This window comes from Alosa alosa, chromosome 16 (genome assembly GCF_017589495.1).
Source record: "Alosa alosa isolate M-15738 ecotype Scorff River chromosome 16, AALO_Geno_1.1, whole genome shotgun sequence".
Classification (NCBI taxonomy): domain Eukaryota; kingdom Metazoa; phylum Chordata; class Actinopteri; order Clupeiformes; family Clupeidae; genus Alosa; species Alosa alosa.
Window position 1 is genome coordinate 25,766,720 of NC_063204.1, and position 13,194 is coordinate 25,779,913.

The window sequence follows — 13,194 nt, forward strand, 5'->3', positions numbered from 1 at the left end:
TAATTGGATGTCATTAACACAAACTTGGAAAGAGAAACAACAGCGGAAGAACCAGAGAGAGAACATGTGTGGGCAGTGCAAGAGGTGACGCTACTGACATCCTCACGCTTAGTGAGGTGATTATGTGTGTGTGTGTGTGTGTGTGTGTGTGTGTGTGTGTGTGTGTGTGTGTGTGTGTGTGTGTGTGTGTGTGTCTGTGTGTGTGTGTGTGTGTGTGTGTGTGTGTGTGTGTGTGTGTGTGTGTGCATGCTTGTATGTGTGTGGTTGTCTTTGTGAGCGTGTGTGTGGGTGCATGCAGGTTGAACACTATAACAATGATTTGTTCTGAGTTCTGGCCCACACACTTGAAGCTTTAACTCTCACAACAGGTGTGTGTTGTAGCTAGATAACAGCACATTACAGCATGCTGCTGGTAGTTCTTCTAACAGTAGTGTATAGTGTTATAATTCACAAAACTAATAATGCAGGAATATGGTTGCTGTTTTGACTTTTACATGGATTTGTGTTACTCCTACAGACTTTAAGGTGGGGATCACACTGGTCAGCGGCAAGCGGCAGCGGCAAGCGTAACGCCACGCTCAGACCTCAATAAGTTCTGTCTCGTTCCTAAGTAACACAAACAGTTTAAAGACTTTAAAAATAACATAAACGCTCTCAATATGTTTGGTTACAGGTGCAGAGAAATATTAACATGGTGCACATGCATAAATATAACACATACATACTGTAAAATGTATGCACTTTTTGAACATTGCTGTGTGTGTGTGTGTTTACACAAATCTGTGTGTAATGTGTGTGTGTGTGTGTGTGTGTCTGTGTGTGTGTGTGTGTGTGTGTGTGTGTGTGTGTGTGTGTGTGTGTGTGTGTGTGTGTGATTACCTCTCCTCGCGGTTCTGGCCAACACAAACTCTGCCCCCGTGGCGTGGCGCGGGGTTGCTGCAGGCTCGCTGGCGCACCTGGAAGCCGATGCCACAGCTGGTGCTGCAGGGTGCCCAGGCCGTCCACGGCGTCCAGCCGCCGTTTCTACGAAAACAGCAATCAGCGTCGTCAAGGGCCCGGCTCACAGAGAGTCACCCACACTCATACTCATCACTGCTGGTATTAGGTAAGGAGGCTGTCAGTTTTAAATCTCTAGTCTCATGTCTTTGACTAGAAATAACTGAAAGAGTCAAAAAGGGAGATCAAAGGTCTAACAAGAGCCAAAGAGCAGCCAGGACTTTGACTCTGAAGAAGACGCATGGGCGTCGAAGCGTTAGTCGGTTTGCACTAGGCTAATAAAAAATCACTTAAAGCATTGTGTGCTCCGGTCCTGCTCCTTGGCTCTTGTTAGACTTTGGATTTCCCTTTTTAACTTCTGCGTCCTGTTCTGTGAGCACCAACCAGGCTGAAGCGCAAGTGACCCCCTTCTACATAACTGAAAGAGTGTTTATGACTCTGTGTGTGTGTTTATGTATCTTACGTATAAAAGTGCATTCACTAGCAGAGAGAGAGAGAGAGAGAGAGAGAGAGAGAGAGAGAGTGTGAGTGTGAGAAAGAGAGAGCGCTACCTGGAGCAGTTGGCGACCTCCACACTGAGACCCTCACAGTCTCGGCCGCCACACTGAGGACTGGGGTGGTCACATGCCCTTGTCCTGCACACACACGCTCCTACACTGCCCCCATCACTATGGCTACACGGCTTCCATCCTGTCCACGGCCCGAAGCCTCCGTCCACTGTCACGTTTCTAACCTGAGGACGCATGAGAAGAACACACTCAGTTATCCTCTCACATATACAGTACAGTATGCTCCTATTATGCACTTGGTGATTTCCCTAACTAATAAGCAATATCTAGCTGAAAAGTTGTGCTGAATAGAATGGAATGGTTTAGTGAATGGTTATAACAAATATGTAGTATGATAAGAGTACATATGTAAGTAAGTAATAAGTAAGCAACTAAGAATAATCTAATAACATCTAATAAAATCTAGTAACAAACAATAACATACTTTCCATGCAACGACATAGCATTGCATGCTACTCGTCTCAAAAACAAATCCTAAACATGACCCCAAGAACAAAACATGAACTTGAGAACATTGAACTGAGGGATATTGAGTTTAAACCCACTGTAAACAGAACATGACAGTGAAATAATAATAATAAAAAAAACACAATAAGCTGGGAATAATAATGAGGGAGATAATCCAAACTGAAACAAAACGAAAGTGAAACGAAAGTTTCACATGAGCACATGAAAGTTTTAGGTGAGCACATGAAAGTTTCACGTGAGCACATGAAAGTTTTAGGTGAGCACATGAAAGTTTCACGTGAGCACATGAAACTAAACTTTAGATTTTTTTTGCTCATGTCCCCTTAGGGGCTCTGTAAAACTGAAACAAGGACAGTAAAAAGAAAACAGAAAAAATGAAACAGAGTTTGAAATGCACGAGAACGTGTGCGGGAGTAACATCAATAGATATCCGTAGAAATGATTGACTAGGCAGTGGAATGTGCATGATAAATATGATATGATGAGAGCATACTAAAATCAGTAGAGAATAGTGCTCGCTGGAACAAGCTGTCAGGCTCAATTTCATCGCAGCAAAGTTAAAAAGAATGTTTTCAATTGACTTTAGGTTGCCACGATGAAATTGTATATTAAATACAAAGGTAATGAGAAAGGAAAAGTGAAGATGCACTCATGTGAAAAACATCATCAGGTCCGTCTCCATCCTCCCGTACAGCCATTCAAACAGGTGCTGATGGAAAATGCCTCTTTCTGTGGGCCGATCATAAAAGAAAACAAAACAAAGCCTGCAACTAACCGGAACCAAAAACTAGTTTATACTCTCCATGTTTGAGGAAATGAACCCTGTCCTCAAAATAATTTGGAGTGCCACCGACTGCTACAGCCAACCCCCAACCCCGCCATCCACACACACACACACACACACACACACACACACACACACACACACACACACACACAGGCGGCTCCTGTGTGTGACGGGCTGGAGATGAAGTGAAGCACATCTAACCTGCGCTGGATCTATTAGCATCACTTCCACTAGACTGATGATACAAAACAACACCACTTCTCAGAACAGGAGTGGGGGGAACACTGTGCGCCACCACATGGGATGAAAGCAAAGAGAAAATAACTTTGGGGACCGAAAGGAAAATTGTTTGGATTTGTTTACACATAAAAGGGAAACGATCTGACTTAAAAACAACAAAAAGATAAATTGAAACAAGAACACCTACAGTATTTTTTCAAAGACAACTACACTACTTTTTTTTTATTTTTTATTAGTTATTAAAAAGTTTAAGAGACGATGGAAGAAAATGGTGTCGAAGGCCCTTTAACTCTTCTTTTTCTTCGAACAAAACAATCTTTCTTCAACCGTGAGTTTCTCCTTGGTGTACCCGCACCACTGCCGCGATTCCAGATGGCAGACTTATATGTGCCGCTGAAGTTGGTTCTTGGCCAACATCCCTTCTGTTTTTCATACGTTTGGCTGAAAGGCATACATTCATGCCTTAAGGCCATCTCCTCAAGGCTTGTAGCACGTTAAGACACAGTGCTATTTATATGACCCTATTGTCCCCCTTTACCTTCAAGATGGAAAAACTGCGCTGTTCCAAAGGTTCTTGAACATTTCCATAGTGCTGGCTTTAATATACTATGAGAGTGAAAGGTTCAGACCGAAAGCACAAGCATTGTGAACTGAATCAGTCTCTCACTTCACTCAAACACTGGATCTGACTATTCTGCTCCGACTAAACCCTTTTTTCACAAGGGCTTCCAGATAGTTCTGAATAGACAAAGGCTTCAGTTGTGTTGGCTTCAAACCAGAGTCCACTGGTTTAGCGAGCCTCTGTGTTTTTCGTTACCAACGTATCATTTAGCAGGTGGGTGATGTCATGCGTTCTTTACAGCCACTGCTTTGGTGGACCTGGTGAAAACTACCACTCAGGCCTTCGGTGAGCTTCAAAGGGACCATGATTAATGGGGGGGTACTGCAAAAGTTTGCCAAACGTCTGTCAGCCAGTGGGGTCACTTACGCCAGTAAGCGCCTGCGCCAAGTAACCTGTTGAATGGAACGCCGCACGAAAGGGGAAAACGCGCACACACACACAAACACACTCAGACACACACATGCACGTGCCACACACACACACACACACACACACACACACACAGACACACACATGCACACACGCGCAAGAACACACACACACAGATACGCATGCGCTTGCACACACACACACACATAAACACACAAACACACACACAGAGACACACACACGCACGCACACACACACACACACACACACACAAACATACAGTAAGCACACACACACACACACAGATACACACACACACACCCGCTGGCTGTGCTAAAAAATGGATGTGTGCGGAGAGAGCAACAATTATACCTTCATTTAGCGTGACGTGAGTGAAATAGATGCGTGTAAGTGCTCCTGCTGAAAACTCACGCTGGTTAAATTGAGTGAATGCATGAAGCTAAAGCTAATGGCTCACATGGGGATGCATGGCTCACTGATCAGGCACAGATCCAGGGAGGTTTGGCACGCGCAACATAGCGCCACATACTAGCACACAACTGGGGGCACACAACCTGAACAAGGTGTTAATGCCAGCTGAGATACTTAGCACAGTGACTAATGAAAAAGAGAGTTGGCGGTTTGGTGGGTGCAGATGTTCAAATAGACACAAAACCGGCTTAAAAATAGCAGCCATGGTCACAGTGGTTTTGGAGTATTTTACTTTAACACAAGCTACACACAGTCATCCAAAATATTTACACTGGACCTTGGCTTTAAGTCCAGTTTTCCACTACTCACTAGTCTGCGGTTGTTGATGTTCTCGTGGTTGAGTCTCTTGTATTATATTTGGTCCTTGCTTTCTCGACAGACAGATGGGATAACACCCGTGATTCTATGGTAAGAATCTCTCAGGTATGGAGGACAGGTAATACATTGACAAAATGAGCTCAGAGCACAAGGATACGTTTGATTTCGGCACAGACATTGAGCCGAGGTCCCTTCATCAATCATGACTAGCCTGGTGTCCAGCGTGCACCTGTAATGTGCCTCATGTGTATAAAGAGAGGCCACACCCGAGGCCGAGCGTTGAGGAGAGGAAGCACCTCCAGGTGCATTCTGGGTACTCACCGGGCATGCGGTGATGCTCTGCTCCCATTGGCTCATGCTGAGGCTCTCCTCCAGCGTGGTGCACTTCTTCAGGACCAGATCCCAGCCGCAGTAGGGGTCTCTCGCGCCAATGCAGGCCCTGTGCCCCCCCCCATCCCAAAACAGAAAAGAGCATCAGTATACAGTTACAGCTGTGCTCACCCTGCGCCACATAGCTGTGCCTTCCATTCCAAAACAGGACAGAGAATCAGTACAGTTATAACCCTGCGGGAAACCCCCTTTACGCACAGCCAATAAGCATAGTGCTGGTAAACACATTGCTTTGTGACCACCATCTTCCCCACCCCTATTCAAAATGAGTACACATAAACAGCACTTTATACACAGTATGTCACATGAACATAAAAAGCCAATTTCAATACTGAAAAGTCAATACTGTACATCTCAATCAGTAAAAGCCTCAGAGTAACCATCTTGTCAAATATGACACACCCCTAAATCATTCGGAATGTATCATATGCAAAATGCATATCTCTTTCCCCGCCTCCGTTCATAAAGCCAAGGGTGTGTATTCAAAGCTTAGTAATGTCTATCTTTATGAGTGCTGGGTTTAATTGGATTTCAAGAGTCTCAGCCTGTCTAACAAATGTCTTCTCCCCTCCATAAAGCCCCTTCTCCCTGGCAGCCTGACTGTGGACAGCTCCTGAGACTCAGCGCACATGGGACATTAAGCACAATATCAACACAAACATCCTCCTGGGTGGGGCTCTATAGGCAGTGCAGAGAGCGCTTTGCTCTGCACAATAAGGCAATATATCTCTCTCCCTGCTCATGCAAATAAGCTAATGACGTGTGGAGGGGCAGAATGGGGAGAGAGGGAGTGATGGAAAGGCAATAAGGAAGAGGGGGAGGAAAAAAGAAGAGGAGAAAGAGAGGAAGGAAGCACAAGGGAGAGAAAGAATGCACAAGACAGAGGAGAGAGAAATGAAGACATGGATATCGTAAAAGAGAGAGAGAGAGAGAGAGAGAGAGAGAGACAGAACCAGAGACAGAATGAGAAGAAGGAGGGAAAATAGTGTGAGAGACAGATGAATGGAGAAAAACAAAGATTAACAGAGGTAGAGAAAGATTAACAGAGGTAGAGAAGCAGAAAGATAGGGGGAGCCATGGAAGAGAGGGTAGGAGAGAGACTGATGGCTAGCCAAAGACAGCGAGAGAAGGATTCATGCTATAGACGGTGCAGCGGCTCCCTGGAGAGCGATCAGAGGTGATCTTCACTGAGTCTGAGCCCCAGCGGCCCTGGAGCCATGTCTCCGAGACGTCTCGCAGGGACTCCTCCAGGACAGTTCTAAAGAGCCCTGATGGCTGCAGTCAGCCTGTTAAGACTGGCACTGATGTAATCATGGGTAAGCAAAGGACGTCAAGCCCGTCTCAGATCTCTCTGGGTGTCTTGTCTGGACTCAAGCAAGTGTGTGTGTGTGTGTGTGTGTGTGTGTGTGTTTTGTGTGACAGAATAACTAGCTTTGTCATGAATTTGCACCAAATCACATCTATAAAGGATTTATTTCCCTCTCCTAGACTGCATGCTAAGCCATCGTTGTCATGATTTATCATAGCGTTTGTGTGTGTGTGTATGTGTGTGTATGTGTGTGTGTATGTGTGTGTGTGTGTGTGTGTGTGTGTGGCTTTGCTTGTTTCAGCTACACATAAATTAAAACAAGTGTGTATGTGTAGGTTACTTTGCATCAGTGTGAATTTGCATGAGCTTTCTCATGTCTATAAATGTGTGTGTGTGAAGTATACGGCATGTGTTTTGACTTGTGTCTGTGTATATCTGTGTAATGCTTTTTTGGTTGGTGTGTGTGTATGTGTGTGTGTGTGTGGTTCTGTGTGGGTATATGTTTGCCTGAGTCAACAACTCTGGGTTTATATAAACCTGCATTGAAAGTCTTTTGTTCCTGCCGGGTGCACCCCCACCTCATCTACTCTCACTCTCTCTCTCTCGCTCTCTCTCTCCTCTCGATCGCAGCTCTTGACCTCTGCTGTCAGCGCTGCCTCTCTCTCTGTGTCCGCTCTCCTGCGCTAATAAAGTTAAACTCAGACACGCCGCTCCCCCCATCCTCAGCGGCTCCCTTTGGGGATGCTAATGGCCCGGGTTAATGGCTCAGCTCCAGGGTGTAGCTTACAGAGGCAGCGCCAGCTCCGAGAGGAGCGGGGCAGGCTGGGTAACGCTGCTGCCATTGCTGACGGGAGCCGAAGAGCTCCCTTTACATACACAAGCAGGAGGAGAGCGTGCGAGAGGTCCAGACGAGCAACGCCGGCCAAGCACAGTGGGGAGAGTGCCCCGAGCTGCCGGTTCTACTGACGCAGGGCATTCAGACTCTGAGACGAGGGTGGAAAGTGTTTCCCCAGAGATTTATCCTTAGAGATAACTCAAACCTCGAGACCATACGGAGAAAGTTTAAATTTTACAAAACACATACACAGATTTGTGCAGATGCTTTTATCTAAAGCGACTTACAGAAGAGTACAGACTTTTTCACCTGAGATTTAACAAGGTCCAACTACACTACACAAAAAAGGGATTCAACCACTCCAGTCACTCTATGATATGTATTTTTATATGATTTAATTTTGGGCAATTCCATGGAAAATGATGTTTTTCGTAACATCCATAACGCCAATAAAATGTGATGGAATGGTATGATGTGAATGATTACGTGAAATTTGAGCATTTGCTATTTTTGGCTGAAGAATGTTCATGAGAAAAAATGCACAAAAATGAATGTTTCATACAAATGCCAAGGCCTTTCACTGGCGTTATGGATGTGACAAAAAGTCAATTTTCCATGGAATTACCCTTTTACATTATTTAAAAAAAATAATAAAATACTATTATTTTGTAACAAATCACATTTTATACACTCTCATATTATTAGGTGCAAAACACTCACACTGTAAATGACAGATGGATCTTGTTAATTCCCTGTTGAAAATGGACTTTATCTGAAAGTGTGCTGTTTGAGTTCTGCGCCCAGGTCCCTGTATCATTATCACCTCCCGTTTTAGCAGTCAAACTACAGGACTGTCAGAACTCAGGTGAGGTGGCCTGAGGTCAGTCATAGCTCCCCGCTTAACAGAAGCTAATGATCTGCGCTCGCCCAGTTTGGTCTGTGGATTCGGACAGATTGAAATATTTATGGCCACCTTCATTAGTCGGTCCTCTGGTCCCTGCACCACTCTGGACATCCACCATCCACTAAAGAGCTGATGGACTCTCCATCACTCAGCTACAGCTGCACACTTACACGGCAGTTAATTAAATGAGGCACGGCTAGTTTATTTGACTTGATGGCTTTATGTGAATGCGAGTTAGATATAATGCAGTCATTTCCTGTGTGTGTGTGTGTGTGTGTGTGTGTCTGAGTGAGTGTGTTCATTTTTGAGACTCACATTATACTAGATCGGAGTGTGAGTTTGTATGTGTGTATTTATGTGTCAGTCAGGCAGTGAGTGTGTATTTGATGTAATTGTGGCAATGTGTGTGTGTGTGTGTGTGTGTGTGTGTGTGTGTGTGTGTGTGTGTGTGTGTGTGTGTGTGTGTGTGTGTGTATGTATATATGTAAAGTATGTGTGTGTATGTGCTTGCATGCATGCGCGTCTGTGTATATGTGTGTGTGTGTGTGTGTGTGTGTGTGTGTGTGTGTGTGTGACACTCACTCTCTGTTCTTGTGGAAGTTGCAGCGCATGAGTGGGATCTTGATGACCTGGTCCCTGACCCCGACGAAGAGCTCGCTGCGGCTGTGCAGGATCAGGAGGCTGCGGATCGGCTGCCTCCTGCGGTCAGAGAACAGCTCGATCTCGTCCAGGAGACAGCTGCCCATCGACTGATTCACCGGGGACAGCACCTTCTTTATCGTGCCGTAATCTAGAGGAGACACACAGGTACTGTTTTATTAGAGCGTCCCACTGTGCTTCTGCAGAGAAGGACTGCAGAGAGAAGCAGAAGGAGAATAAAAGGAGGACTGCAGAGAGAAGCAGAAGAAGGAGCATAAAAGGAGGACTGCAGAGAGAAGCAGAAGGAGAATAAAAGAAGGACTGCAGAGAGAAGCAGAAGAAGGAGAATAAAAGGAGGACAAGAGGAGAATACAAGCAGCAGGGAAATGTGAGAAAGGGGGAGTTGAAAAGAGGAGAGAAGGAGTAAGGCTGGAGAAAAGGATGCACAGGGAAGAGGAGAGAAGGACAAACTCTGTTCTGTGGCCGGAGGAGAGCCATGCGGAAGACAAGAAGTAGAAGAAAGGCGAGAAGGTGGGTGAGCAGTGGAGGACAGGAATACAGAAGCATGGAAGAAAAGAGCAGTAGAGGGCGAGAGAATGAGGAACGAGGAAAAAGCCAGAGGGAGAATAGAACCTGGGATCACATTCACAACAGCATAATGAGGGGTTTGGAATTGCACTGAATTGCTGTCAGGGAGGGACACCTTCATCGCAAATGCCCCGTCATCTTCTGTGCAGGGGCAAGAATAATGTCCACCTGCCACCTGGGCCATCAAATATGAACGAGGCCCGAACGCGTGTCCGAGGGAACGGACAGCCCATATCCGTCTCACTAAAAAAGCTGTGATTTCTCATGTTTTCACCATGGTCACATTCAATATTTCACGGAGGGGTCAGGACCCTGTAAAGCTGCTTTGCACCCAGTGGGCCTGTTCTCTAATACCTTCATTTCATTTCATGCATCAGACTGGAGGAAAAGCTAATGCTAAAGTGGTCTGGAGGACACCTTGCCACTGCAGACTGAGCTCACCAAAATAAAAACACCATCTTTTAACAAAATCATGTTATCAATATCACATTAATGCATAAAAACATTATTATTATTATTATTATTATTATTAATGACATACAATTCAATTTTGTATATAAATATAGTATGTATAATTATGCAAATAAATGAAAAGATATTTCTATATAATATAAATCACCTCCTTAGATTTATTTATTTTTTCTTTTGGTATAGTCTTGCATTGTAAAATGATAAATTAATATATGTTAATGTAAAGTGAAAATGAGTTCCTTCTTTTAATGATAACACTTTATTCTCAAGGAACTATCGCATGGGAGAAAAACACATTACTTAATGGTGGTGAGTAAAGCCTAATTTATCTGAGTTTCTCTCTTTCTCTGTTTCTCTCTCTTCATATCTCTTTCTCTCTCTCTCCATCTCTCAGCATGGCTCTTGCACCCCGAGTGAGTTGTACTGAGCAAAGATTCTTGACAGACTGCTAAGGCTATCCAACACTGTGGTTTAAGCCTTTGATCGCTGCTGAACATTTCATCACTAATTGTCTCAGGCCAAATCTGAGAGAACCCACTTTAACAGAATTGCCTACCGCACAAAGGCTCTATTAGAGGAATGGAAAGCATCTCCATGTTCAAATCCACAGACAAATGTTTTTGATATGGGACCTGATCATGCGGTCACATGGATTGAACATACAATGCAAAGAGTGTTATTTTAGCGTGACTAACGAACTAGTTTCGAGCTGGTGATCCAAAACAGGTGCTGGGCCGCTCCAAATAGCAGCAACGCGAGACACAGGCACTCGTAATTACCGAAGTGCCAGCCATTCAAGTGGCATTGTCATCTCTATTGCCATTCAAGTGCTGTCGCCATCAGCCATATGGGTGCACTAAATACAGCTAGCCTGTCTCTGCTGACCCTGTTCCCAGTGATATGTGACTGGTGGTCATTTCATGGCGTTTAGCCTACCGACAGGGCAGACAGCAGACCCCTGCAGCTCTACTGTACCCGAGGTCTCCTCGCAGGGCATCTGGACAGCACATGGTTGCCGTCCTAAGAGGAGCTCGCCGACGTCAGCCGAGGACTGGCGGAGGCTGGCTTTGATGTTCCCAACCGCTGTTCTGCATTTCCCATACCCTCGCTCCCCCTTGCCTCTGGGCCAACTGTTGCGTGCTTCAAAAGGCACGGATGCAAATGGACCACCCGTTATTAGGGTCGAGAAGGCCTCCTGTGCTAGCACCACGTATATTTGTACGCCTTTCACATCCTCAACAACAAACACGGGTGAGGGGTAGGCCTACGTTCTGAGAACCCCCCGGCATGTGACCTATTATAATAATGAACTCAGGGTAATTAACAAGCTCTGGGCCATACTGAATAATTGAAAAAGCATAAATTAGCAGCCCCCTGCAGTTAGCGAGAGTAGCGGCTTTACTTCAGGAAGCTAATTGCAGCGGTTTCAACACGGGACGCCCCTTGGCATTCAGAGACCCTGTCTTTAGCAACGGGGACAAACACATGACCTCCGCTGTTTATGCACAGGTACTGTACACAACACTATAAATATGTTAAAGTAGCTGTTGACGATGAAGGACTATGGCTCTAAAGCAACTTTACTTCTAAGGGAACAGGGCAAGTGTTACAATTTAGTCAGATGAACCACACGCAAGCTGTGGGTATTTGGGTCAAGGCCCAACTGGAGAAGGGGTGTCTCCAAGTAGCCTAATAACACATTAAAAACCTCCATCATAACATTGGCATACCCATGTACATCTATGTATATCTATGTAATAGCCTTACATGTCATGGCAGATTTTCTTGAACTGTCATGGCAGTCTCTGTCAAAGGCTTTAATTTTATCTTAATCTTAAAGCTGTTATTTGAATAGGCTATTATCACGACAGCTTTGAAAGCTTTTGTTGTAGGTAGGGAGAACAAGGCTTTGGTGGCAAACCTGTGAACAGATAGATAATGCCATAATATCTAACGACAGATAACTTGTTTATGACAGAGTTAAGTTATGACATTCTTATGAGAGTATATTCAAGTAGAGTCCACTGGCGGTGACATTTGCATCTATAGATTTGACGCGTCAGACTCCACTAGTGGGTTTTGCTCCGTTGAAAGTAATGGAGTTCTAAACTTTGGCGTCACTTGACGTGCGTAAGGTGCCGCCAGTGAGCGTACACACACATAAAACAGGTACATGCACACACACATACACATGAAACAAGCACAGACACACACAAAGACAAGCACACAAGCACACACACACACACACACACAAAAAAAAAACCAAGACATTACAGTGATGTGGTGCTGGGCGGCTTCTTTCTGGTAACCATTTAGCATTGTGCATTCTACTTGACGAGGTCATGACTCAAGACAGGGAGGCCAAGTGCTGCAGTGGTCATTCATTCTTACCTGTAGCGAGGTAGATGATGTGGAAGAGCATGTCCTTGCCCTGCACCACGTCCACGGCCACATGGGAGAAGCGCACGTTGTCCTCCATGAAATAGGGCACGGGCAGCGTGGGCTGGACCACCTCGTGCATCAGGATGAACTTCTGAGCGTCCTGCAGGTTGCGCTCCGTCAGGTTCACGTACGAGCCGTAGTCTATGGTGCCACACTAAGACCGGGAGGGAGCGAGGGAGAAGGAGAGAGAAAAGAGAGAGGAAGATTGATTGTTCTTTTGCTGCAGTTGTCAATGCTCTTTTTTTATTGATACAACACCTTATGAAATGGTATTCTAAGATCAATAATATGTCCACTCTACATAGTTTTCAGGGCTTTGGCTGAAATTACTTGATTTATTCATGCCAATAAAGCATTACTTGATTTGATTTGAGGGAAGGAAAGCGAGAAAAAAGGGGAGGGGAAGTAGTAGAAAGAAATGGATAAAAGAAGAGAATCAAGGGGTATAAATGGAGGGAGATAAAGGGTGGGACAGAGAGAATGGGACAGAGAGAGAGAGATGAGGAGAGACACAAAAAGCAGATAAGGACAGAAACAGAGAGAAACAGAGCATGAAGGATAGAGACATGCAGGGAAAGAGAAACAGATGTGGAGGATCGAGAGAGAGAAAGAAAGAAAGCAACAGAAAGAGAGCAAACACTTACAAAAAGCTTAACAGAACTCCATTTCACATTTTATTTGTGTTTTGGATGTAAAATATGCACTATGTAATTCGCTAATTAGTGAGCTCATGTTCAGGGAAAACCTCCCATTGC

The 13,194-nt window shown here is 44.9% G+C and overlaps 1 protein-coding gene and 1 long non-coding RNA gene across 2 annotated transcripts in view; one reads left to right on the forward strand and one right to left on the reverse strand.

Annotated features, from left to right (window-relative positions):
* The window catches only part of LOC125309732, a 14,491-nt gene extending 8,397 nt beyond the window's left edge, over positions 1-6,094 (forward strand). Inside the window, exons 2-5 of the long non-coding RNA XR_007196178.1 lie at positions 1-116; positions 518-592; positions 943-1,105; positions 5,830-6,094. The exon at positions 1-116 is cut by the window's left edge and continues 678 nt beyond it. This is a non-coding gene — a long non-coding RNA (uncharacterized LOC125309732). The remainder of the gene's footprint in view (positions 117-517; positions 593-942; positions 1,106-5,829) is intronic.
* The window catches only part of LOC125309730 (semaphorin-5A-like), a gene marked incomplete at its 3' end in the record, with an annotated part of 98,593 nt that overhangs the window by 19,121 nt on the left and 66,278 nt on the right, over positions 1-13,194 (reverse strand). Inside the window, 5 exon segments of the mRNA XM_048266818.1 lie at positions 880-1,023; positions 1,548-1,729; positions 5,183-5,300; positions 8,882-9,089; positions 12,389-12,593. Of these exon segments, the coding sequence (XP_048122775.1) occupies positions 880-1,023; positions 1,548-1,729; positions 5,183-5,300; positions 8,882-9,089; positions 12,389-12,593 (857 nt within the window).